This window comes from Acinonyx jubatus, chromosome X, assembly GCF_027475565.1.
Source record: "Acinonyx jubatus isolate Ajub_Pintada_27869175 chromosome X, VMU_Ajub_asm_v1.0, whole genome shotgun sequence".
In the NCBI taxonomy this organism is placed as follows: Eukaryota; Metazoa; Chordata; class Mammalia; order Carnivora; family Felidae; genus Acinonyx; species Acinonyx jubatus.
This window is the reverse complement of record NC_069389.1, coordinates 123,579,406-123,604,760: the sequence shown is the minus strand read 5'-3', so window position 1 is coordinate 123,604,760 and position 25,355 is coordinate 123,579,406. Positions and strand designations below refer to the sequence as shown.

Below are 25,355 nucleotides of genomic sequence, written 5' to 3'. Positions count from 1 at the left end.
ACGGATGCAGGGCTTGCTCTCATGAACCATGAGATCATGACCTGAGCTGAAATAAAGACTTGGTTGCTTTATTGACTGAGCCACCCAGGTGCTCATTGTCCTGTCCTTTCCTTTTTGATACTGATACTTGCTACATCTATCTGCTGCTTTGGTATTGGCTAGGATTTTGTCAAACTGTTAAATGACACTTGTGGTAGCGGGGATCCCTTTCTTACTCCTGATGTTAGCAGAATGCCCCTAGTGCTCGGCAGTATGTACAAGATTGCCCAGACTGCTTTAAAATGGGTGTCCTTATCACTTGAAAAAACTTTTCTCCTTGTGTACCAACTTGCGCTCAAGGTGTCGGTACATCAGTGGTAATGCTAACCTGATAGACTGTGTCGGGACTGCCTTCTGGCGAAGCAGATCTTTGATTCTATTTCTTTGTTTACTGAGTGATTGGTGTGGTTTTCTATCTCCTCTTGAGTTAACATGATTATTTTTCATTCTTTCTCTACAAAATTGCCCAGCATCTCTAAATTGTGTAACTGTCATAAAACCATACAGAGTATCTTTGTGAATTTTAACATTCTCCTCCATATATTTAAATCTGTTGTTACATATTCTTCTCATTTGTTATGTCGTCTATTTGGTTTTCCTTTTCTTTTTTCTGTACCTGTACTGTTGGTCTGTTTAAAGACTCAGATCTTGGTTCCATTGACCTATTCTAAATGGGGTTGGAATGCTTAGTGCTTTCTTGTTATTCGTTTTCTCCCCTTTCTTTGTTTTGTTTCTGTGTTGCTGCTGTGGTTTCCCTACTTTCTTGAGTTAAATACTTGGTTCATGGATTTGCAATATTTTCTTCTTTGAAGTTTATTTCTTTATTCTGAGAGGTCGAGAGTGCAGGAGGGGCAGGGAGAGAAGGAGAGAGAGAATCCCAAGCAGGCCCTGTATTGTCAGCGCAGAGCCCGAAGCGGGGCTCAAACTCACCAACCCCGTGAGGTCGTGACCTGAGCCGAAATCAAGAATTGGATTCTTAACCGACTGAACCACCCGGGCGCCCCTATTTGTAATGTTTTCTACGCATGAAATAATTTAAGGTTGCTGTGTGTCCGATGCACAGACTTTGACCAGCGCTTGGACCAGCATTCTGGATACGGCGGTAGAGGCGAAGCAGACGTTGATTCGGAGCTGCGTGGCTATGAAGAATGTGAGGTGGGTGTGGTGGCGGGGTGTGGCATCACTGGTGGCCACGCTGACGGGCAGGTTCCCCACCCAGATACACGGATAGGAACAGACTGAGGAGGAGGGGCTGATGCCCAGGTACCTGTGACAGCCCCAGGAGGAGGAATACTGAGACAACACTTAGGCTGCCTCTGGCCATGGCTCCTGGTTTCTGTGAGCATGCGTTGGAAACACGTCTGTCAGTATTAGAGCAGAGGCAATCTGGGAAAGCATGCAACCTTCGTCATTGGCAGAAATAAAAGTGTATGGTGCTTTTCGAGGGATTTCCAACGTGGGGTAGTGAGGGCAAAAGAGATCATGGGATGTACAGCCACCAAGGGTTGCTGGGGCTGGTGAAGCTCTCTGTGTAACTTACTTCTTGCTTCCCCAGAAGCAAAGAAGAACCATACAGAGAAGACAGAACTCAAAGTACGGGCAGGGGTGGGGGGAAGACAGCGGGAGCAGGGGAGTTGACACTCATTAGATCCCAGTTGCTTTTGCTTCATCTAGGAAGGGTTCAGGGTGATGACCATTAAAGTAAAATTGGGTACCTGCGTGTGTGTGTGTGTCTTTGCATAAACTTAGACATATATACTCATATGCATGTATTCATAGAAAGATGCCTAGAATAATATTCGCCAAGATGCTAATCGACCAACTGTGGTCATCGCTAGGATGTGAGATTTTTAACTCGAATGCTTTTAAACAAAAATCATATCAGTCTTCTAAACTGTGTTCCCTGGGGGTGCCTGGCAGACTGAGTCAACGGAGTAAGCGACTCTCGATCTCGAGGGTGTGAGTTCGAGCCCCACAATGGATGTAAGATTACTTAAAACTAAAATCTTTAAATAAATTAAAAATAAAGAAAAATGGTGTTTCCTGGGTGTCAACAAGAGTTTCAAGAGGTTTCTGTGATACTTGAAGAGTTTGGATAAAAAGTTCACATTAGATGAAAGCCATCAGGAGTAATGCGAAACGTGCAAACGATGGGCATATTCCCACATGTCGAGAGTCCTTGATACCGAAGGACAGGACGCACGTGGGTTCTGCCAGTTCCCAAACTGCCTTCTATCACCTTCCGCGACTTGCACCTTGACATCCCAGGAGCCGCCCCGCCCCCCACCTGAGGACAAAGGGAAGACTATCCGGGGGTGCCGCAACTGAGAAGGAACAGGGAATAGCAAAGCTCAGTTTTATTTTCTGCAGTAGCAAACATTTAAATGGCAAACAAAACAAGGGGACCATGAGTGCCCAAGGGCTCGGGCCCTCATTGCCCTCAGAAGACCAGGCAGGCCCCCAACCTCAGGTGGCAGCTAGTGCAGGCATCACTGCCCTAGGAAGGACGGACCGCCCAGACGGGGGACACGAGGCTAGACCTTAGCCCCCTTTCGCCAGCGCAGGCTTAGCAGGAACCGGGAACCGGAAGCGCTGCATGGTCCGAATCACCACGCAAAGCTGGTCAAGAAAGTTGATGATGGAAATTCGGAGGAGGAAAGGGTTTTCAGCTCTCCAGCGGCTGAGAGAGGAGAAAAGGCAATCAAGTTGGAGGTGGTGGATCCTCCCCTTCCTCGCTCAGCTCCCCTCCCCGCCCAGGTACCCATCCCTTGCACCCTTCCCCGCCCCCAGGAGCGAACCCCCTACCCGCAGGTGCAGGTGTTAGAGCCTGCAGGCCCTGGCCCGCACCTAGCCCTCGACGATCCAACAGAGAGCGCCCCCCCCCCACCCCCCATGGAGACTGGACCCGCCACCTGCAGCCACCCCGACCCCGGCCCTTCCAGAACTAACATGGCCAGGACGCTGCCGAACACAGTGAGCTGCTGCTCCACAAGGCATCCATACGGTTCCCGATATGGGGCGAAAGACGCACGGGCGATCTCCGCCTCCAACTGGGACGGGAAAGGCACGCCGAGGGCGCTGGGTGCAGATTCGGTTAAGGTACCACCACTACTCACTTAGGGCCTGAGCCCCCTTCTCAGGCCACCCTGACGAGGCCACCCACTCCCGACCCTAATGGCTCGCGGCCACCCCGTTACCAGGCCCATGTCCGCCCACCGCCCCCGGGAACCCGTTTCCCCCCTGATCTCCTTCCTTCCTCCTCCCCCACCTCTCTCCAGCCACCCCGTGATCACCCTGCTCTCAGATCTTTGCCCCGCGCACCTCAGGTTACCACAGCTCCTCTCCCTTTCCGCCCCCTGCCCATGCCCGCTGTCCCCTCGGCTAGGATACAATATGTGTACTCGGGTTTCCGGCCTTCCGGCCGTGGAGAGGGCATCTCCGCCTGGCCCGGGGGCGTGAGGTGGTCGCGGGACACGCGGAGCCTCGCCGGCGACCGCGGCCTCCGCGTCCGCGCCTCCGAGGCCATGACCGTGCCCGCGGCGGCCGAGGCCGCCTCCCTGGCCCTCCTGGCCCTCCTGGCCCCCCTGGCCATCCCGGGCGTTGTCGGCGCCGCCCGCCTCGCCGCCTGCGGCTGCGTCTGCCGCCTCCATGGTCGTCAGGCTCCGCCTCAGGTCCAGTCCCCTGAACACAGGTCCGGCCGCTCGCCCAGTCGGCTGGCGGCTGAGGCGCTGCGGCTCCTTCCCGAAGCTCCGCCCCGCGCGCCGACCCCGCCCTCCCCGCGCACGCGCAAACGGGCCGTCAGGAGGCTGCCAGGCTGCCGGGCGCGTGGCCGGTTCCCGCCAAAGCGACGCTGTCCCAGGCTCTCTCGGCCCTGGCTGCGGAAGCCCCGCCTATCACAGCTCGACGCCACCCCCAGGCGCCTGCGCCAACGGGCTCCTAGGGTTCCTAGTGAGGCCGCCAGGCCTGCGGCCGGTGCCCGCCCAGCCGGCCTTTCCGCCCTTGGGCCCTGGGAGACCCCCTGGCTTACCTAGACTATGAGCGCTTCCTCATAAAGCCCACGCAAGTCACCCGGCCTCCCGGGAGCGCCGAGGCCAACATTTCCCCACCCCCACCTCCCGGCCATTCCCTTGGGCGCCTGACTGGTTCCCGCCCAGCCAGCTCTGCCAGGAGCCCCTAGAGAATATCCCCCCCCCCCAACCCTTGTCCTCCTAGCCAACGAGGGCTCCCTCCTAAGGCTCCGCCCCCAAGCATCCAAAGCAACCGGGCTCCCAGGAGCGCCTGAGCAAACGGACCCCCCTGTGTTCCTCCCGGGCCGGGACTGCTTCCCGCGCCCCTGCCCCGAAGCCAGCTCTGCCCTGGGCTCCCAGAGTCCCCGCCCTCGGCCGCCTCTCCAGCAGCTGCTCCCTCACCAATCGTCGCCACGCGCTGTGACGTGTGACCCCGCTGCACCCACGCAAACCAGTCCTACCTCAGCTCCACCCCCTCCCCACACCCCTAGCCCCTCCCCAGACCTCGTGGGAGGCCGCCAGACACCACGGCCTGTTGTCCAGAGGGCCCTGCCTCTTCCTTGGGCTCAGTGTCCCCAGCACGTGGGGCTCCACGACCTCGCAGCGGTTCGTGGAGGGAGATGGGCCACAGCCCAGACGGACACGGCCCCGCACCCCGTCCCCTTCCCCGGTACAGGTGGACACACCAAAGCGGCCTTTGGAGGGGGCGACTGAGCACAGGTGCGGATCAGATCGGCCGTCTGGGAAGGTCACGAAGGGGCTCCCGTCGGGGGGGCAAGCCTGCCAGTAGGAGGCAAGGAGGGAAGGGATGGCGACTGGAGCTAAAGTAGTTAGTGGCCACGGAGAACAGGGATGCGGTCGCATAGGAAACACCACAGTGCAAAAGGGAAATCACTAAAATCCCAACTTAGGAAGCTACTGTCTATGTGCACGGAAATCCTGCAACGGTAGCCTGAAGTGTAAACACCTCGTATCTCTGTGTGGTGGGATTGAGGGTGGTCCCCACTTCTTTTTTGTGTATTTCTCCCCCAAAAGGTTCACAGTGACTTTACGTGACCTTTAGTGTTTTCAATTCTTTGACATCCTTGTGTGCGTGATCTCTACGCCCCACGTGGTGCCGGCACTCACGACCCAGTGAGTGCTTCCACAAGTCAGGCTTGAGAGAGCAGATGATGCCATCCAGGGCGCCGGGCAGCAGCACTCCCCGCACCAACAGCACGACGAGGACCACGCAGGAGAAGGTAGCCGTGAAGTACACGATCTGGGGCAGGGGGAGGGGGGACGGGGGGCACCTGCTCAGAAGGGGCCCTGCGGCGCCGCCTCCCCACTAGGGGCCCCCAGCCTCAGCAGGGGGGCAGGCGGGCCACACTCCCCCCACTGTGGTACGGTCCGCTCCGAGGTCAAGCGGGAGGCCAGCCTGCAGCACCCCCTTCTACTCCTCAGAGCCTGGGCTCCTCCCGAAGGAAGCGGGGTGCTCAGCTGGCCATCGGCCGTCCCCGCAAGGACAGGTCAGCTGTAGAGAGGGAGGGCGGAGGCAGGACCTTCCCCGGGTGGGGAGCAGGACATCGGCCTGGAGGCAGGTCCCATGCCTCCTGTGGTTCTCTGCACAGAGGCAGGGTCCTGGGCAGGACGGGAGTGGACTGGGCCGGCCGGAGACAGAGGCGACAGCGAGGTGACCGCGAAGACCTCTGCCTCCGTCCCACCCTCAGCAGAGCAGGACAGGTAGGCAAGGGAGGGCCACGGGCCGGGTGCCCCCAGGCTGGCCGCAAAGCAGAGAGTGAGGAAGTAGTGAGTGAGGAAGAGAGGGAAACTGGGGCGGGGTTGCCCGACACAGGCAAGTTCAGCTGGCGGTCGCCTGGGCCTGTCCCCTCAGGACGGGAGGCGGCTGGGCTGGAGTTTGGAGGTTGCAGAGGACTACCCGGGCACGCGTGGGAAATCCACCGGGCTGGGTTCAAGGACCTGCCCCCGCCTCAGGCCCTGGCCCGGTCACCTCACGTGGCGGGGTGCCCCGGCCCCCCCCCCCCGGCAGAGACACCCCTTCTCCCCACCGGCCATGCTGCCCCCACCCCTGCCATCATCACCCACCCCGACCCGCCCGCCTCCAGCTGTACCTTTCCTGTTGACTTGACCCCCTTGCAGACACAGAAGTAGGCCAGCACCCAGCAGGCCGGCAGACACAGGGTCACCTCCCAGTTGAGGGCCCCTGGCACGTCCAGCCCCCCACCCCCGAGAGCCGCAAGACTTTGTTCCTGGGGGAGGGACAGCCCGTCAGGGCTGCCGCAGCAGAGGCAAAGCGACCGGGGAGCTGTCGCCGGGGCGGTGCTCCCCCGTGCCGCTGCCCTCGGGTCCAGCTGGGCCCCCCTGGGCCCCCGGGCCCCCGGCCCAAGCCCGCAGCCATTGCGGTGTGGGAGGCGGGAGCCCGGGAGCCCGGGAGCCCCCGGCCGGAGGCCGGTCGCGCCCTCGGCGGTGTACCCTCCCCCAGGCTGGCAGGCACTGGGGGACTGACGGCGCCCGGGACCGAGAAATGGTGAGGGAGCCAGGCCCGTCCCTTCCAGCTCCCCTAGGGGCCGCGCCAGGCATGCTCCCTGAGGACAGTCAGGGCCTGGGAGTGGCCCCTGCTCGGCATCCCGCGTCGGGCCCCCCCCCCCCCCCGCCCCCGGGGACGGGTCCCGGCACACGCAGACCCGAGCCGTACGGGGAGCCCACGGACAGGGACAGGCACGGTGCTGCCCAGAAGCGCCTGAGCGCGGCCCACGCCTCGATGCCCGGGACCCGGGCGGGCGGCGGTCAGCCGGCTGCTCGCACGTGCGCCCGGCTGGCGCCTGCGCAGACACACGCTTGGGGGGAGGGGCGGGCTGGGCCGGAAACAGTCACGTGCCAGTGGCCTCACCAGAATGCTCTCGGGGACGAAGGAGCCCGACAGTGACGTCACGCGTCGAGGGGCGCAGCTTCCGGAACCAGCCTCCATCTCCTCGGGGTCAGCGTCGACCGGATCCAGGCTCTGGGCCAACACAGCGAGGCCGGCTCGGTGGGAACCAGCTCCGCGGGGTCTGTCTGCGCAGGCGCCCTGGCCATCCCCGACAGCCTTGCGCGCCGAGGGGCCGGGCTTCGCGAGGCCTGCCAGGGGTCTCAGCGGTCCGCCGACAGTGGGCGCAGCGTAGCGGTGGGCTCTGAGGAGGCCGGTGCGGCGGCCATGAGGGCCCCGGACGACGAAGTGGCCTCTCCGGCCCCGGACGACGGCGCGGAGGAAGTGGCGGTCACGCAGGCCCCTGACGATGACGGCGCGGACGGCGCCGAGGGTGGCGCGGGGGACGCGGGGGCAGGCCCACAGGCCTCCGACGGAGGCACGGACGGCCACGACCCCCAGCTTAGCCCCCGAGGTCCCGGTCGCCAGGGCAACTGCAGCCGCCACGATGGCGAGGGTGGCCCTGGCAGCAAGGGAGCAGTGGTCGAGGGGGCCTGCGCCCCTCCCCTGGCCGAACGGGCCCCGAGGGCCCTGGCCCCCGGTGGAGACGCAGGGGGCGTCTCCTCAGGACTGCTGGAGTTGTATCCTTTCCGTGGAGCCTGTCTGGGCAGGGGCCGTGGCGGGGTGGCTGGGGAGCAGGGCGGCAGCCCGGGGACGGGACGGACGGGGGCGGGGGTGGGCAGCCTGGCGGGACAGGGACGGCCGGTGCCCGCGGGCCCCCAGGGTGGGGGAAGCGGCTCAGGGTGGGCAGAGGTGGCGGGAGGGAGCGCGAGTGTCCCGGGGGTAGAAGGGGGCCTCTGAGTGGTCAGGAGGCTTCAGGCCATGGGAACTCCAGGAGCCCGTTGTGCCTTAACCGGGTGCCTCCCAGCAGGCTCACTGTGTCTTTCCGGTCGCCCCTGGAGGCAGAGATGGCCCGCAGGGCCCTGACTACACACGTCCAACGCCACCGAGGGTTGGCTCAGAAGGAGCTTTGCGTGAGGGGCAGCGCCCTGGCCGTGTGAGTCCTCCAGCAAGAGTACGCGCGGGACGGGTGGGCGGTGGCGGCGGGTGCCGTGGTCGCATCTCTGCCTTCCAGTGCCGTCGTGGAGGCCCCGACGCACGCGTTAGGTGGAAGGCGGGGGGGGGGGGGGTTGTGTGGGGGAAGGGGCTGGTGCCCTGCACCTCCACAGCAGGTCTCCCCTTTAACCGGATTTCCCTCTTCCCTCACTTCTAGGAGATGGACTACTGAAGACCCCATCTGCTTCCGAGTTTCCGTCAACTCCTTCCTGGACCGGCTTCCCCTGGTGATACGAAACATTCGCGCTTTGGGGTCCCGGCCTCCGCGACGCCTAGGCCCGGGAAAGGGGGCCGAGGCCTAACCTGGTAGCCCTCACTGGGCAAGGCACGGGGCGTTGACACTTGGCGTCCTGGCCACTTTATTATCGGGGGTCTAACGTTCTGCAGGTCCGGGCCTCGGTGGCTCTTGGCCCACTTCAGTTCCTTCCCTGCGCCCGGAGGGACGGGCGCTTACGTGTTTGTTACTGCACAACATGAAACTGAGCTACTCTTTTGTGTCCGAGTTTCTTCTCAGTTCCTGCGCCTCCACGTTTTCTTACCTTTGTTCTGGTGGTGGAAGGGAGGTTCTGGGAATCGTAGTCCAGCAGCCCAAGCTTATCGAAGACGACTCAGGGAGAGGAAAATCAGGTCCTATATTCAGCGGTAAATACTGCTGACGTTTTGGAATACGTTCCTAGTTGTATTTACCCGTTAAACGGATAACAACGTATAATGTATGCATTCTCCAGTTTAGCGTTAACTTTTCTCGGGATCCTTTTTGTTTTGTTTTGTTTTTGTTTTTCCCCGTTGAACGTACTAGCTTTCCCACTCCTTAAAAACTCTTCAAAAACTGTTATCCACGAGACAGACAAATGTATTATTACATAATGTTGGGCAGTCGGGTCGTGTGAGTCAATGGGATTCTTGAACAGAAGTCTTTGCGCGAACAGTTACTTCCTTCAGATCGTTTCCAAGAGGTAGAATTCCCGCGTTCTATAGCTTCTCGGCACACAAGTGCTCTCCAGAAAAGGCGCCCCGCCGCCAGAAGTCTGGTCTCCCCGCATCACCAACCAGTAGGGTGGCTTCCTGCCGAAGTAGAAGACTCCTTTTGTACCAGGGAAATAAGCACGGAAACACTAGAATAGGAATTTTGGGGCTTACTGGCCTTGTTTCCGATGAGCAAGGGAGTGGTGCCACAAGTGGCTACGGGTTTGGGGGCGGGGTGGGGGGTGGTTAGCTCCCTCTGAGTAGCTTGTGTCTTGGAACCTCGCTAAACAGGAGTGCTAGCCTCACGAGGGTTCCCTCGGAGTTTCTACATGCATGGTCATGATCTCTGTAAGCAAACACGGTTTTGGTTCCTTCGTTTCCGGCCTTGCCGGGGCTACGGGGGCGGGGGGAGGGAACAGGCTGACACTGGACAGATGGGAAGCAAGAGCAGGAAGGCACATGGCAGAGAACCAAATCCTGGATCCAGCCATGCCTGAAGACAGAACTACCCGCCCCCCGCCCCCGCCACGATCGTTCAGTTACACACATCCAGAAACTCTCCCTTTGGTTAAACCAACATGAATCCTTTTTTTCTTCTTTCTTTCTTTTTTTCTTTCTTTCTTTCTTTCTTTCTTTCTTTCTTTCTTTCTTTCTTCTTTCTCTTTTGTTTGAATGCTTTTATTTAGTGTTTGAGAGCAAGACAGAGACAGCGTGAGCGGGGAAGGGGCAGAGAGACAGAGAGGGAGACACGGCCAGGGGCAGGTGCCAGAGGTGAGGCCGAGGCTGACCGTGCCACCAGCGAGCCAGGACGACCCAAGGACGGAAGGGGCGTGAGGTTGTCCACATCCCAGAGAAGGGGCACGTGGTGACAGACGGACACGGTGAGGTGCAGATAAATTAAATAAATAGGTGGTTGGGGGTATAAACAGGAAGAGGGGGCAGGGGCTGGCACGACCCGGGGGCACGAGGGTAGGACGGCGGGGATATTGCTGCTGCCGGGGTCAGGACCCTTGGTCCTGTCACCACCGCCCCCACGCAGGGCCCAAAGAAAGGCACTAATGAAGGGGGCCCGGGTGTGCGCAGGGCACGAGAGACCGGTGACCACCCCATCCCCGCCCCCGTGCCACCCGATCCAGGCCTCGGCCCCGAGGTCACCTCAGGCCTGGGACGCCCCCTCCTCGCCGGTTCCGCCACCCTTAGCTGTTGCCGGACACGAGGCTGATGGTCTGTTCCAGGTTTTGCCCCAGCTTAGGCTTCCGACAGGAGGCGTCTCGGTCCAGAGCGGTGAGGACCTGGGGGAGGAGGGCCCCCCCGGAGCCGGGCTGGCGAGGAGGGGCCGCTCCCTCCCTTGCCAAGCCGTCCTCCCCTGCCCGAGCTCTTTTGTCCCTCCTGCGTCCACGCACCCCGCTCTCTGCGGGTCCCCGGCACGTGGGAAGGGCTGCAGCCCCCCACCTCTGCACACGCTGCGACTTGGCCACCCCGAAGCCACCGCCTTCTGTGCTCGGCGGCCACAGTGCGGCCCTTCCCGGGATTGGTTTGGACCCGCTGTCCCCAAACGCCCCGTCCCCTCCTGGCCCACACCCCATCTCCCCATCCCCTCCTGACCCCCAAACCCGCACCCAATTCCCCATCCTCTCCTGATCCGGAATCTGGACCCAACCTCCAGGTCCCCCCCTGACCCCACCCCACACCCAATGTCGCCATCCCCTCCGGATCCCCATCTGCACCCCGCACCCGATCACCTTGTCCCATCCTGACCCCCACCCGACACCCGAAATTTCCCGGCCCCTCCTGACCCCACCCTGCACCCAACATCCACGTCCCCTGCTGACCCCCACCCGGCACCCCAAATCCCCATCCACTCCCGATCCGGAATCTGCACCCAACCTCCAGATCCCACCTGACCCCCACCCTGCACCCAATCTCGCCATCCCCTCCTGACTCCCACTGACACCCCGCACCCGATCACCTGGTCCCTTCCTTACCCCCACCCGACACCCGAATTTCCCGGTCCGTCCTGACCCCACCCCGCACCCAAGCCCCATCCCCTCCTGAACCCCAGCCCCCCACCTGATCTCCCCATCTGCTACTGACCTGGAATCTGCACCCAACCTCTGCGTCCCCTCCCGACCCCCACTCTTGCCAAGCCCCGGATCACTTCGTTCTCTCCTGTCCCCCACCGCCACCCTGCACCTGATTTCCCCGTCCCCTCCTGACTCTTACCCTGAACCCGATCTCCCTCTCACCCCCTGCCCCCCCAGCCACACCCCACCTCCCCATCCAATCCTGATCCCCACCCCTACCTGGCACCCGATCTCCATGACTCCTCCTCACACCCACCCCTCCACCCACCTTGCTGGACACTCGTGACTCCCACTGCACACCTGATATTCCTGTGTCCTCCTGACCCCCACCCTACCCCACATCCAACCTCCGCCATCCTCTTGACCCCCACTGCCCACTCAACCTCCACGCCCCACCTGGCCCCCACCCCACACCCCAAATCCCCATCCACTCCCGATCCGGAATCTGCACCCAACCTCCAGTTCCCACCTGACCCCCACTCTGCACCCAACCTCCCGTCCCCTCCTGACCCTCATCCCATACCCGACCTCCCTGTCCCGTCCTGACCCCTACTCCTCCCCTGACCTCCTCATCCACTCCTGACCCCGAACCCTACCGAGCACCCGATCTCCCTGACTCCTCCTGACCCCCACCCCCCACCCAACTTCCTGGTCCCCTCCCGACTGCCACCCCGCACCTGACATTCCTGTGTCCTCCTGACACACACCCCCACCCCGCACCTGAGTTCCTTATCCCCTCCAGACCTCCAGCCTGCACCCCTTGCCAAATCTTCCCGTCTCCTCCTGACCCCCACCCTGCACCCCGTACCCCATCTCCTCATCGCCTCCTGACTCCACCTCGCACCTGGTCTCCCCGTCCCCTCCGGAACCACACCTCACATCCCATCTCCCTGTCCCCTCCCAACTCCCACCCTGCACCTGACTTCCTCGACCCCTCCTGACCCTCACCCCACACCCGACCCTGTCTTTGCAGGTCTCCAGGATCTCGCTGTCAAACACAGTGAGCATTCTAGGGCCTCATCGCCCTTGACCATCAGCAGCACCCCGGGGAGAGGATCACTCTCTCTTCCCTCCTGACCACCTCCTTCCTGCCCCCAGTGTGTGTGTGTGTGTGTGTGTGGGTGGGTGGGTGGGTGTGGGTGTGGGTGTGGGTGTGTGCGGGTGTGTGTGTGGGTGGGTGGGTAGGTGTGTGTGCGGGCGCGCACGTCTGACTCCTGTTCCAGGAGGCCACCCTGCAGTCTTAGGGTCCCTCCCTCCCCTCCTCAGTCTCTGCCGCCGGCTCCCTCTCTGCTCTGCCACCTCGGAGTGTCCCAGGATCCCAGGGCTCGGTGCGTGGGCCACTTGTCCCCCTATACCGGCTCTCGGCTGCCCGTGGCGAGCTCGTGCAGGCTCGGGGCTCTCTGGGCCGTGTCCTGGGTCCCAGATTTGTATCTTCATCGCAGACATTGCCCACACTGCAGACTCCTGTATCCAGCTGCCAAGTGGACATCTCTATTCACATTTGAGTAAGATAACTCAAATTTAACACGCAAAAAATGAGGTCCGCTCTTGCACTCTTGTTATGTTTAACCATAACAATAATAGTACTGAGTGAAATAGCCTAAGAGAAGCTACAGAAACCTGTAAAGAAGACTTAAATATGCATTGGTCCACTGTTGTTAATAAATACTTGTTTTTTTTTAACTTGTTTAGAATATCAAAGTTTTGTTATAATTGGAAAATACCTTTCCTTGCCATTTCTTCATTTTATCTTTGCTCCTGGTCTTTCGGTATAGAGTGGCTTAAAATTTTTTTGTTTATGTGATCCATTGCTTCAGTATAATTTGCGGTTTGCATTTCCTATGAAAGGCCCTCCTCAGTATAAAATTACAAAAATATTCACTGAGAACATCTTCTAGTACTTTAAAACTTTAACATCCTGGGAGGTAATTTTCGTGAGAAAGAACATTGGTATGTAAGTTTGTTTTCTTTCCAAAAAGTTTTAGTCAAGGTGTCCCAAACCACTTAGCGAATAATCTGTATTTCTCCCTTGAGGTGAAATGCTGAAATCTTCAGCAAATTCTAAACCCCCCTTCAGTTTAATCTTGCACTTTTGTTGTTCCAGCTAATTTAGGTTGGGTGGTACAGGATGGCCTGTCTAGGGCAATGATCTGAAGGACATGGTCTGGAACATTGGGAGTGAAGGGAGGAAAGAGAGAGGAGGGGAGAGGAAAAGGAGGAGGAGGGGGAGGGGGAGAGTGAGTAGAAGAGAAGGGAGGGAGGAAGAGAGGAAAAAGGACAGAGGAGACATAGAGAAACTCTGCCAAGCAGAGGAAATTGGTTTCTTCTGGAATGCCAGGAGGCAAGCTCACAGAAGTGTCAGTCAGCCGGGTGACATTTCAGAGGGATTTGTGGTTCTCCAAGTCTTCCCAACAATGTGAGATATCCTTGCGACAACTGCGAGGAAGCCACTCTTTGGTGCTCTTGCATTAAGGACAGAGACGCGGGGAGGTTGGAGACCCAGCTACCATTGCAATGGCAATGTAACAACAACTCTCAGGACCTTTTCTGAGGTGGGTTTTCTTGACGTCTCCACACTTTGGCTGCCTGCGCTAAGGGACCCCACCAGCAAGGTCAGAGAGAGGCCGGAAGGTTCCTTCTGGGTCTGGACGCAATCATGTCAAGATTGGAGTAGTGGTTCCCAGGCTCTGGGTTACCCGAGACCATCAGACGTGACCGTGTACCACGTGGTCACCTTTAAAAATGGTTTCCCGGCAGCGTGTACCCAAACTCTACCTAGAGTTTGCCTTCGGAGAACACGTGGTCCAGCTTGCGCACTGGTGACAGTTGGGTTCTCTGCTTCCCTGTCCTGCGATGTGAATGGGAGTCTGTTGGCCTCCCCCAGCTTCACCCAGTAAGTCATTGCGGATCACCCAAATCACCCCGCATTTCCTGAGTCTGTTGCTTGAAACCCACTGACCGTTCTCATCTGTATGAGCTGGAGTACTTTGGTTCTAAGAGACAAATGCATCTCTGACTAAATGAGGAGGCTGGCTGGGAACACGTGGAGGATCTCACAGAATTGAAGTTAGGAGCTGAATATCGAGATACTGGGAAGGATGGGAACCAGAGCACCTCTGGGGAATCTCACTGGTGGGAACTCAGACTGGTTGTCTCCAAGGATTTGCGCTCAGCGACTCAGCTCCAACCACTTCCATTTCTGTGTGCCTCTACTCCACTTTCAAATTCTGAGAGAGAGAGAGAGAGAGAGAGAGAGAGAGAGAGAGAGAGAGAAAGAGAGAGACTGTGATTGGTGTCATTTGGGTTACCTTTCCCAAGGGTGCAGGGAGAGGATGGCAGAGAGGAGGTTGGGGTCAATGGATTACAAGCGTCTGTCACTTGTGGGTGCCTGGGTGGCTCAGTTGGTTAAACATCCAACTTTGGCTCAGGTCATGATCTCACAGTTCATGGGTTCGAGCCCCATGTCAGGCTCTGTGCTGACTGCTTGGAGCCTGGAGCCTGCTTTGGATTCTGTGTCTCCTTCTCCTTCTGCCCCGCCCTGCTCTATCTCTTTCTCAAAAATAAATAAACAAAGGTCTGCCACTTGGACAGAATGAGGCAGGAATGAGATGTGGAAGGGACTGTGAGCCTGCAGCAAAGTCCTCACAAATGCATGAGAGAGAATGGTTCCTTTGAGAGACAGCAGTGGGCAAAAGGGCTGGACAGCAGGGGCCTCAAAGGGCAAAGTATTCTTTTTAATTTTTTCTATGACTTTTTTTTATTGTGGTAAAATTCACATAACATAAATTAACCATTTTAAAATATAAAATATAAAATTAAGTGGCATTTAGTACATTGACAATGTTGTACAACCATTGCCTATATGCAGTTCCAAACATTTTCATTAGTCCCAAAGGAGACCTTGTACCCATTAAGCAGTCACTTTGCGTTCACCCTCCCCCATGCTTCTGGCAACTATCAATCTGCTTTCTGTTTCTTTAGATTGGTGTCTTCTGGATGTTCCATATGTATGGAATCATATAATATATGGCCTTTTGTGTCTGTCTTCTTTCACTTCGCACAATGTTTTCAATATTTTCATCCATATTTCAGGACGTAGTAATTCATTAATTTACATGCTTGATTAATACTCCATTATACAGCTATACCACATTTTGTTTATCCATTCACCAGTTGATGTACATGTGAGTTATTTTCACCTTTTGGCTATTATGAATAGTGCTGCTATGAACATTTAAGTGCAAGTTTTTATTTGAACACCTGTTAATTCTTTTAGGTATATGCCTAGGAGTGGAATTCTTGGGAATTCTATTCTTGGGAATAGAACATATAATAATGTTCTATTTAACTTATTCAAGAAGCAGCGTTACATTTAATGCCAAAACTTTGCTACAATCTTAACCATAAGTGTCTAGTAAAATAAAGTATACAATTGTTGTTTCTTTTGAGATTGTTCGGTTATTTGGGGTCCCTTGAATTCCCTATGAATTTTTGGATTATCTCTTCCATTTCTGCAAAAAAGGCCATTGAGATTTTGATAAGGACTGCATTGATGGGGCGCCTGGGTGGCTCAGTCAGTCAAGTGTCAGACTCTTGATTTTGGGTCAGGTCATGATCTTGCAGCTTGTGAGATTGAGCCCTGTGTCGGGCTCTGTGCTGCCCTGTGTCAGGCATGGAGCCTGCTTGGGATTCTCTCTCTCCCTCTCTCTCTCTCTCTCTCTCTCTCTCTCTCTGCCCTTCACCTGCTCATTCTCTCTCTCTCTCTCTCTCTCTCTCTCTCTCTCTCTCTCTCAAAATAAATAAATATTTAAAAAGTACTGTATTGAGTATGTAGACCACTTTGTGAGTATAACCATCTTGATAATATTAAGTCTTCCAATCCATGTACATGGTAAGTCTTTCCATTTATTTAGACCTTCTTTAATTTCTTTGAGCAATGTTTTATAGTTTTCAATGTATAAGTCTTGTATCCCCTTGGTTACATTTATTCCTAAGTGTTTTCATCTTTTTGTTATTGTTATAGATGCTATTATTTTCCTAATTTCAATTTCATTGTTCATTGTGGGTTTGGCTTTCAGCTTTGTCCAAACAAAGCCAAGGATGGCTCAAAGGATTACTCAAAACTCCATGCAGGGGTGCCTGGGTGGTTCAGTTGGTTAAGCATCTAACTTTGGCTCAGGTCATGATCTCATGGTTTGTGGGCTCGAGCCCTGTGTCAGGCTCTGTGCTGACAGCTCAGAGCCTGGAGCCTGCTTTGGATTCTGTATCTCCCTGTCTCTCTGCCCCTCCCTTACTCGTTCTCTGCCTTGCTTTCTCAAAAATAAATAAACATTTAAAAAATAAAGAAAAAAAGACTCCATGCAAGTCAAGAGAGGTGAAAGGGAGGCTAAGGGAAGTCTCCCCGAGTGGCTACTGTCAAGCTCCCATATTTATTGAGCATACATTTAGGGAAGAAATGAGCAATACATTGGTGGGCTACATGCCAGTAAAAACATATAGAAAACGTGCAGAAAAACAAGTTAAGACAGGGTAAAATATTCCATGCGATAACATGGCTTATGGAATTTATTAGTATAGGCAGGGCCTAACCCCTAGATATACATTAGGTAGCTAAGCAAAGCATGGCCGCTGTTTTTAGCAAAGCCAGAGAGCAGTTTTCTGCTTTTCAATGCATTCCCTATAATCTCCTAACCCAGGACATAGCTATTTGATTTCCCACAGTTCATTGCTAGTGTAGAGTATTACAACTGATTTTTGTGTGTTGATCTCATATGGTGAAACTTGGCTGAATTTGATGATTAAGTCTAGGAGATTTTTTTGATGGGTTCTTTAGGATTTTATATGTACGATACAATCATCTGTGAATAGAGATAATTGTGCTTCTTACATTCCAATTTAAGTGATTTTTCTTTCTTTTTCTTGTTTAATTGCTCTGGCTAGAATTCTAGTACAATGTTGAATAGCATTCATAAAAGTGACCATCCTTATCTTATTCCTGATCTTTTTAAGGTAGGCGTTTAAAACTAGATATTTCCCTCTGAACACTGCTTTCACTGCATCCCATTAGTTTTGGTATGTTGTTTTTCATTTTCATTCATATCTATGTATTTTCTAATTTCCCTCGTGATTTCTTTTTTGATTGTTTGTTTAAAAATGTATTATTTAATTTCTACATATTTGCATATTTTCCAGTTTTCCTTTTGATATTTATTTCTAGTTTCATTCCATTACAGTTGCAGACTATAGTATATATGATTTAAATATTTTAAATTTTACTGAGATTTATTTTGTGGCTTAATACATGGTCTATCCTGGGGAATGTTTAATGTACACTCGAGAAACATGTGTATTCTGCTACCATTGGGTGGTGTATTCTGTATAAGTATGTTAGATATAGTTGCTTTATATGTTGTTCACATCCTCTGTTGCCTTATTGATCTTCTATCTGGTTGTTCTTTTCATTATTGAAGGTAGAGTATCGAAGTCTCTGGCCATTATTGTGGAACTGGCTATATCTCCTTTCAATTCGGTCAGTGTTGCTTCATATATTTTGTGATTTGTTGCTAGCTGTGTATATGTTTACAATAGTGATATCTTCTTAATGAGTTGACCCTTTTATCATTGATATTCTTCTTTGTCTCATATTTTTGACCTAAAGTATATTTTATCTGATTTTAGTATTAGCTACCCCAGCACTCTTTAGGTTATTATTTGCATGGGATCTTTTTTATTTCTTAACTTTCAATCTATTTGTGTTTTTGATCTAAAGTATCTTGTATAGAGCATATAGTTGGGTTATGTTTTAAAAATCCATTTTTCCACTCTCTGTTTTTAATTGGACCATGTAATCCACATACATTTAAAGTAGTTACTGATAAGATCTTCCTTTTACTATTTTGCTTTCTTCCCCCATATGTCTTATATCATTTTTGTTCCTCAATACCTCCATTACTGTCTACTTTTATGTTAGATATGTATTTTCTATTTACCATCTTGATTCCCTTATAATTTCTTTCACTATATATTTTCTTAGTGGTTACCCTGGGGATTATAATTAACATCTTTTACTTGTAACAATCTAGTTTGAATTAATGCCAACTTTACTTGAGTAGTATGCAAAAAGGCTGCTTTTATACAGCTGCACATTTCCCCTTTTATGTTGTTATTGACACAATTTACATCTTTACATATTGTATGCTCATTAACATTATTTTATAATGATTGTTTTGTACATTTAAAATGATATATGAAAAAAGGAGTTAAAACCCAAAATTACATTAATATTGACTTTTATATTTACCTATGTATTTATTTCTACTGATGTTCTTTATTTCTTTGTATGACTTCAAGTTAGTGTCCTTGAAGTGATAGTCACACTAGTGACTGTCTAGTGTCCTTTCCTTTCAGCCTGAAATGCTCCCTTTAGCACTACTTGTAGGATAGATCTACTAGTAATGAATTCTCTCAGATTTAGTTTATCAGGGAATGTCTTAATTTCTTCTTAATTTTTAAAGGATAAGTTTGCTAGATATAGAATTCTTGGTTGACATTTCCCCCCCTTTGATCACATTAAATATGTCACCCTGGTGCCTTCTGGTCTCCATGGATTTTGATGAGAAATTGTTAGTCTTATTGAGGATCACTTGTAAATGACAAGTTGTTCTTTTGCTGCTTTCAAGATTCTCTTTTAGTCTTTGGCTTTTGGCAATTTGATAACAGTATGTCTTGGTGTGGGTCTGCTTGTTTTTATCTTACTTAGAATTCATTGTACTTTTTGAATGTATGGATTCATGCTTTCATCAAATTTGGGCAATTTTCAGCCATGATTTCTTTAAATATTCCTTTTGGCCTTTTTTCCTCTCTCCTTTTCTCATTCAGGGACTCCCACAATGCATATGTTGGTCTACTTGATAATGTTCCATAGGTCTCTTAGACTCTGTTCATTTAAAAAAATTTTTTTCTTTATGTTCCTCAGACTAATTTCAGTCTATCTATCTTCAAGTTCACATATTCTTTTTTCTATCTGCTCAAATATACTATTGATACTTTATCAGAATTATTCCTTTCAATTTTTGTACTTTTCAGTTCCACATTTTCTATTTGGCTCCTTTTTATAATTTTTATTACTTTGTTGATATTCTCTATTTGTTGATATATTGTTATGGCTTCCTTTAGCTTTTTGAACATATTTAAAAAATTAAAGTCTTTTTGTAGTAAGTCCAATGTTTGTGCCTTTTTATAAACAGTTTTTCTAATTTCTTTTCATCCTGTGAATGAGCCATATTTACTTGTTTCTCTGCATGCCTCATAATTTTTCATTGAAAACTGGACATGTTGAATATTATAATGAGGTAACTCTGGAAATTAGAGTTTCTTCTATTCTTCTTCTATTCAGGGTTTGTTTTTGTTGCTTTCTGTGGTTTGTAGTTGCTTGTTGGTTTGGTGACTTCTAAACTATTTTCCAAAACCTATGTTTTATCATGTGTGGTCTCCGAAGTCTCTGTTGTTTTAGCTTTTGGTCAGATAATAGTTTTCCAGAGATCTTCTTAAACTGGAGGGGAGAAAAAGAAATAAATAAAAAGAGGGACACCTCGGTGGTTCAGTTGGTTAAGAGTCTGAATCTTGATTTTGGCTCAGGTCATGATCTCATGTTTTGTGAGATCAAGCCACACGCCAGGCTCCATGTGCTTGGGATTCTCTTTCTTCCTCTCTCTCTGCCCCTCCCTTGCTCACACTCTCTCTCCCCCAAAACAAACAGACAAACAAGTTTTTAAAAAAATAAATAAAAAGAATAAATTAGTCTCCTGGTCTTCGAAGTTTGGCTGTATGTTGTGTACTTTTTCAAAGCTTAGCCAGTCTGTTTATAACTATATCTTAGCCTCCATTGCCTGTGTTTATCTGATCCTAAATATCAGTTGGAGGTGAAAGCTTATCAGGTTTTTTCTGAGCATGCATCCAGTCCTGGGCATGCATATGACTTTCTATATTTTCCCATTATAAACAGAAGCTTTTCAAAATCAATATTCCCCAAAAGTAAATTTCCCCAATTTTTCCTCTAAGACATTTGGCATGTCTATTATTTGTCTCAACTGTAATCTTTTGCCCTAGGAGGCAGTGACTTGTTCATTGTTCTTAAGGAATACCCTCTTACCTACTTTTCTGTCCTGAGCGAGTTCTGAGTTAGGTGAAAGGAGGGCCAGTGCCTTGTGTCAGGCCTTCAGGGAATTTCCAGGTAGGTCCAAACAGACAAACACAGTTCCTTGGGAACAAAATCTGTTCTCCTCCCTTCTGAGCCAAGTATTACAATGGGAATGTAGGCTGCCATCTTCAAAATGCTGCAGTGCTGGGAAGGGGTATGGGGGCAAGGCTAAAGTTAAGACACCAGAATGTTCTACTGTGTTTAAGTTGCCCTTTTCTTGATTCAACATGTGATTGATTTTTGGAAATAATTGACTATTTTTGTGAGTTCTGACAACATTGATTCTATTTTTGCTATTTTTTTCCCACTGTTTCTGTGGAGGGACAGGCTCTCGGAGCTCCTACTTCTGTTATTTTTGCTGATGTCACTCTTGGGATTTTTTTTTTTAATGGAGAAGAACTACTGGGCTGAAAAGTAGCACTGGGAGGAGGAAAGGTCACTGACCCTATCTCCTTACCCTGAGGTATATGGGGTGTGAGAAGAAAAGATAGTTTACCTTGAAGAGGGCTGCAAGAAAGTAGTGCCCTCAGGGTATAGAGCCAAGTCTCCTTCAAGGAAGAAGGTAGAGGGAATGCTTTGAGAAGACATTGATTACAGATTATGAGTTGCAGAAGGCCCAGTGAAAGTTGGGGTCTGAAGGGAGAGCTTTGGGTGAGGCAGTTGGCTTGAAGGAAAGAACATCGAGACTCTGGTGCTTTGAATCAGGCTTGTATTCCAATCCTGCTTACAGGTTGTAAAAATCAAGAAATAATGTGAAGTTTTACAAGTGCCATGTTAGCATCGATTAGATTTATAATGTAGTTTTTCCTACCATCAATTCATATGATTATTTGCATTAGTAGATGTCATAATACCAATCATTTTTATATTCTTATTTGATGCCTTATCCCTCCAATATATTGCTTGCTAGACTGGATTTGCATGTATTGAGATTTTTGCCTCATTATTCTTTTATGCATATGCTTATTGTTGCCAGGTTTTGATTTCAGTGTTATGCTGGCTTGAGGCCATGATGATTCAGTGGTGAACCAGAAAGATGTCATTCTTTCCCCTGTAAACGTTTAATATTTGAAGAGGGGATTAGTGGGCTGAAAATCTGATGAACCAAAATATTTTTTTCTTAAAAGCACATGGATTAAAACATGTATTTTACTTTTAAGTGAATATCCATGAAAAATTTTCATTTTTTTCCATGGATATTTGATTATTCATCATCTGCCTATTTTTGAGTCAATATTTTAAGATCAGATTTTACTAAGTTTACATTTTACCTGAATTTCAGATTTATTAATGTAAATCTTTCTATCTAGTGGAATGAAACCACATGAGCATTTAGCCTTTGTGGAATCCACAACATGAACTTGAAAAGAGAGACAAAGATACAAAGACATAATTTCTTAGAGATGCCCTATGTATGACAAGGTTTCATGAGTCTTGAGCCCCATTGTGCTTATGATTCAAACTTAGTCCATCACAGAAACCTTTTGAAAGAAATATTAACATCCTTGGAACATAGTTTAGCAAGTTGATATATGTTTATTGTCAAAAAAAAAAAAAGATTTGGGGCGCCTGGGTGTCTCAGTCGGTTAAGCGTCCGACTTTGACTCAGGTCACAATCTCACGGTTTGTGAGTTTGAGCCCCGCATCGGGCTTTGTGCTGACAGCTCAGAGCCTGCAGCCTGATTCGGATTCTGTGTCTCCCTCTCTCTCTCTGCCCCTCCCCTGCTCGTGCTCTGTCTCTCTCTCTCTCTCTCAAAAATAAATAAACATTAAAAAAAGATTTAAGTTAAAATCTCACATGCCAGAGATAACCACTATTAGCATTTTGGTGAATATGCTTTCATGTATTTTTCAATGAATACATACATTTGAATATATATGTCTCTGTATGTTTGTGAAGTATATACATCTGTGTCTAAGTATGCACACACATGCACACACAGAATTTTGCTTTATGGTCATCACCCTGACCCCTATATGGATAAAATAATGCACCCATTGTGACAACTCAATTGCTTTTGCTGCTTCCCCACTCTCCCCAAACCAGGCCTTACTTTCAGTTCCATCTTCTTCTCTGCCTGGTCCTTCTTTTCTTCTTGAGAAGGAAGAGGAGCTCCTGACTGAGTTAAGTCACAAGAAAGGCCTTAGCTCACCTGTCCTGCATTCTCTCATGACCAGGGAGCCACACACTTTCTTGCCCTCACTACCCCAGGTTGGATTTCCTTCCCAAGTGTCACCAAGTATTATTTCAGCTAAGGATGAAGGTTGCTGTGCATGTTTTCCCAGATTGCCTCTGCTCATGTTGACAGATGTACTTCCAATGCATATTTACAGAAACCAGAAGCCATGGCTGGAAGCAATCGAACTGTTGTCTCAGAATTCCTCCTCCTGGGACTGTCAGATGTGCCTGAGAATCAGCCCCTCCTCTTCAGTCTGTTCCTGTCCATGTACCTGGTTGCTGTGGTGGGGAACCTGCTCATCATCCTGGCCATTGGCTCTACCTCCCATCTCCACACCCCCGTGTACTTCTTCATAGCCAACCTGTCCTGGGTTGACATCTGCTTCACCTCTGTCACTATACCAAAGATGCTGCTCAATATCCAAACCCTGAGCCAGTCCATATCTTACACTGGATGCCTTACTCAGATGTATTTTCTAATCTTGTTTCTAGAACTGGACAATGTCCTCTTGGCAGTGATGGCATATGACAGATTTGTAGCCATATGCCACCCTCTTCACTATACCATAACCATGAGCCCCAAATTCTGTATCACATTATTGTCTCTGGCTCTGATTATCACAAACATCTATCCTTTGATCCACACCCTTTTGATGGATACACTGTCATTTTGTGCAAGTGTCAGAATTCACCATATTTTCTGTGAACTCTATGCATTGCTAAAGCTTTCTTGTTCAAGTATCCATGACAATGAGTTGGTTGTTTACATCCTGGGGAGCTTTATTTTTGTTGCTCCTTTCCTCTTTATTTCTATCTCCTACATGCACATTTTCTCAGCCATCCTAAGACTTGGTTCCTCCCAGAGCAAACTTAAAGCCTTTTCCACTTGTAGTTCCCACCTTGTTGTGGTGTCATTGTTCTATGGAACTTTATTTGGGGTGTATCTGCGTCCTTCTTCTTCCTACACATCTGAGGATTCAGTGGCCACTGTGCTGTATGCAGTGGTGGCTCCCATGCTCAACCCCTTCATTTATAGTCTTAGGAATAAGGACATGAAAGGGGCCCTAAGGAGCCTCCTCAGCTGGAGAAAGATCTGGCCTTGGTGACAGCATCTCCTGCTCCTGAGTGATGATGTCATCTTGTGCTTGCCTCATTATTGATGTAGGAGGGGACTATCCATATAAGATTTAACAGATGTCCAGCTCTGCCCAAATTTCTGCTGCAATCATATTCAATCACTCCTTCAACCAAACTTCCCTGGATGACTCTCGTGTCAGGCCCCAGATGGACAGCTTGTTTGTTTGAGGATTTAATTTTCCATTCATTCTATATGTCCTTCATGGCTCCTCCTCAAACTATGTCTGCCTCATGAATTTTTACCACGATCCCCTGTTAGTGGCGTGAATCATAATAAGCAATGGAGCATCTTGTTTTGTGCTGGGCACTGTTTTGAGCAAGTACACATATTTACTCACTTAATCACCAATCTTGTGATGGAGATGCTGTTATCTACATTTTCTAGGTGAGGGACGTCATCAGAGAAGCAATGGAATTCTCACCTTCTGCTTGTGTAGGAATAATTTGTTAGATGGAAATAAAGAGGCTCCTTTCACTTCTCAAGAACAAAATCTGCAACTGGAGGCCCTTGTCACGAGATGGCAGTAGATGCACAGGTTGTGACTTCAAGACACATTCACAAAGTTTCTGAGCCAAGTGGAGAAAGAGATGGGTACCCCTTTGAACTCTTACATGGATCACGGTATGTCAATACACTTCCCAAGCCATAGACTTGCTTGCTGACCTCACAGAGAACATTCCCAGATGAAATGAAAAGAGTAGATTCACCACATTTCTCAACATGGCCAACTTAGGTACGTAGTGTTGAAACACTATTCATATTAAGATCAGGGCAACAACAGGGATTCCCTCTACCATGACTATCATTTAACATTTTCGTCAAAATTCTAGTCTAGCAGTAAATCAGAAAACAGATGTATTAGGTATTAATATTAGAAATGAAGGGGAAAAAACTATGATCATATGAAAATAGGAGTATCTTTCTGGAAAATCCAAGATAATCAAGCTGAAAAACTACTAGAACTAAGAGGAACAAATTTACAGATTGCAAAATAAGTAATGCAAAAATCAATAAAACTCTTCCAATCCAGGGAGGAAAAACTACTTAAAAGTGGCACTGGAAAAATATCCCAAACATAATAGCAACGAGGATAAAATATTGTCTTAATAAGAAATGAAAGGAGCCTATATGAGGAGACTGCAGAGATTCTCTTGAGAGAATCTGGTCAAAGGAAAAGACATAACACCTTCTTGGATGGGAATACTTGGGTTAATTTCTAGGTTTCAGACATTTAGAACCTGAACACAATCTTTTTTTTTTTAATTTGAGGAAAGGCTTTTACTGCTAAATTGGGAGAATAAATGGCAGAGAAGAGCAAAAAAAAAAAGAAAAAAAAAGAAAAACAACAACAACAACAACAACAACAACAACAACAACTGTGATCAGTAAGGACTTTTTTTCTGCCGGATGTTAAAAGGTAAAATAATTTAAACAGAGTGCTATTGGAAGATGAATCAACATACAGATCTTGTGAATATACACCTATTCTCATGCTACTCCTGGAGCACAAAAGCAATGGAAGAGATCACAAAGGATAATGGGTAGATTTATCCACAAGAAAACCAAATCAAGTGAGGAAAATAGTCACCATTTATGTGACAAACACAAACATTTATTTGGTCTTTGTCCCCAGTTCCTGACACAGAGCTCCTAAAACCTTTGGAATTTCCTGGTTGATAAAAGCATTTTTGTTCTAATATGGTGACTCTTGTTGAGCCTCTA

At 50.1% G+C, this 25,355-nt stretch overlaps 2 protein-coding genes and 1 long non-coding RNA gene across 4 annotated transcripts; 2 read left to right on the top strand and 1 right to left on the bottom strand.

The window, feature by feature from the left end:
* Positions 1-2,381: 2,381 nt before the first annotated feature.
* On the bottom strand, positions 2,382-3,770 carry LOC113597277 (EKC/KEOPS complex subunit LAGE3-like). Its single transcript, XM_027053034.2, has 3 exons — positions 3,430-3,770; positions 2,989-3,117; positions 2,382-2,719 (listed from the first exon to the last, which is right to left on the bottom strand). Exons 1-3 carry the CDS (start codon positions 3,687-3,689, stop codon positions 2,581-2,583), a joined length of 528 nt encoding a protein of 175 aa, XP_026908835.1. The 5' UTR covers positions 3,690-3,770; the 3' UTR covers positions 2,382-2,580.
* A 3,800-nt stretch (positions 3,771-7,570) lies between these two features.
* On the top strand, positions 7,571-8,557 carry LOC128311532 (uncharacterized). 2 transcript variants are annotated; one of them, XR_008289973.1, is made up of 3 exons: positions 7,571-7,592; positions 7,880-8,008; positions 8,225-8,557. It is a non-coding gene; the product is annotated as an uncharacterized LOC128311532 (long non-coding RNA). The 2 variants fall into 2 exon arrangements; XR_008289974.1 differs by having other exon boundaries at positions 7,572-7,592; positions 7,883-8,008.
* A 14,105-nt stretch (positions 8,558-22,662) lies between these two features.
* LOC113598147 (olfactory receptor 1D2-like) lies at positions 22,663-23,601 on the top strand. Its single transcript, XM_027055355.1, has one exon. It carries the CDS (start codon positions 22,663-22,665, stop codon positions 23,599-23,601), a length of 939 nt encoding a protein of 312 aa, XP_026911156.1.
* Positions 23,602-25,355: the final 1,754 nt, after the last annotated feature.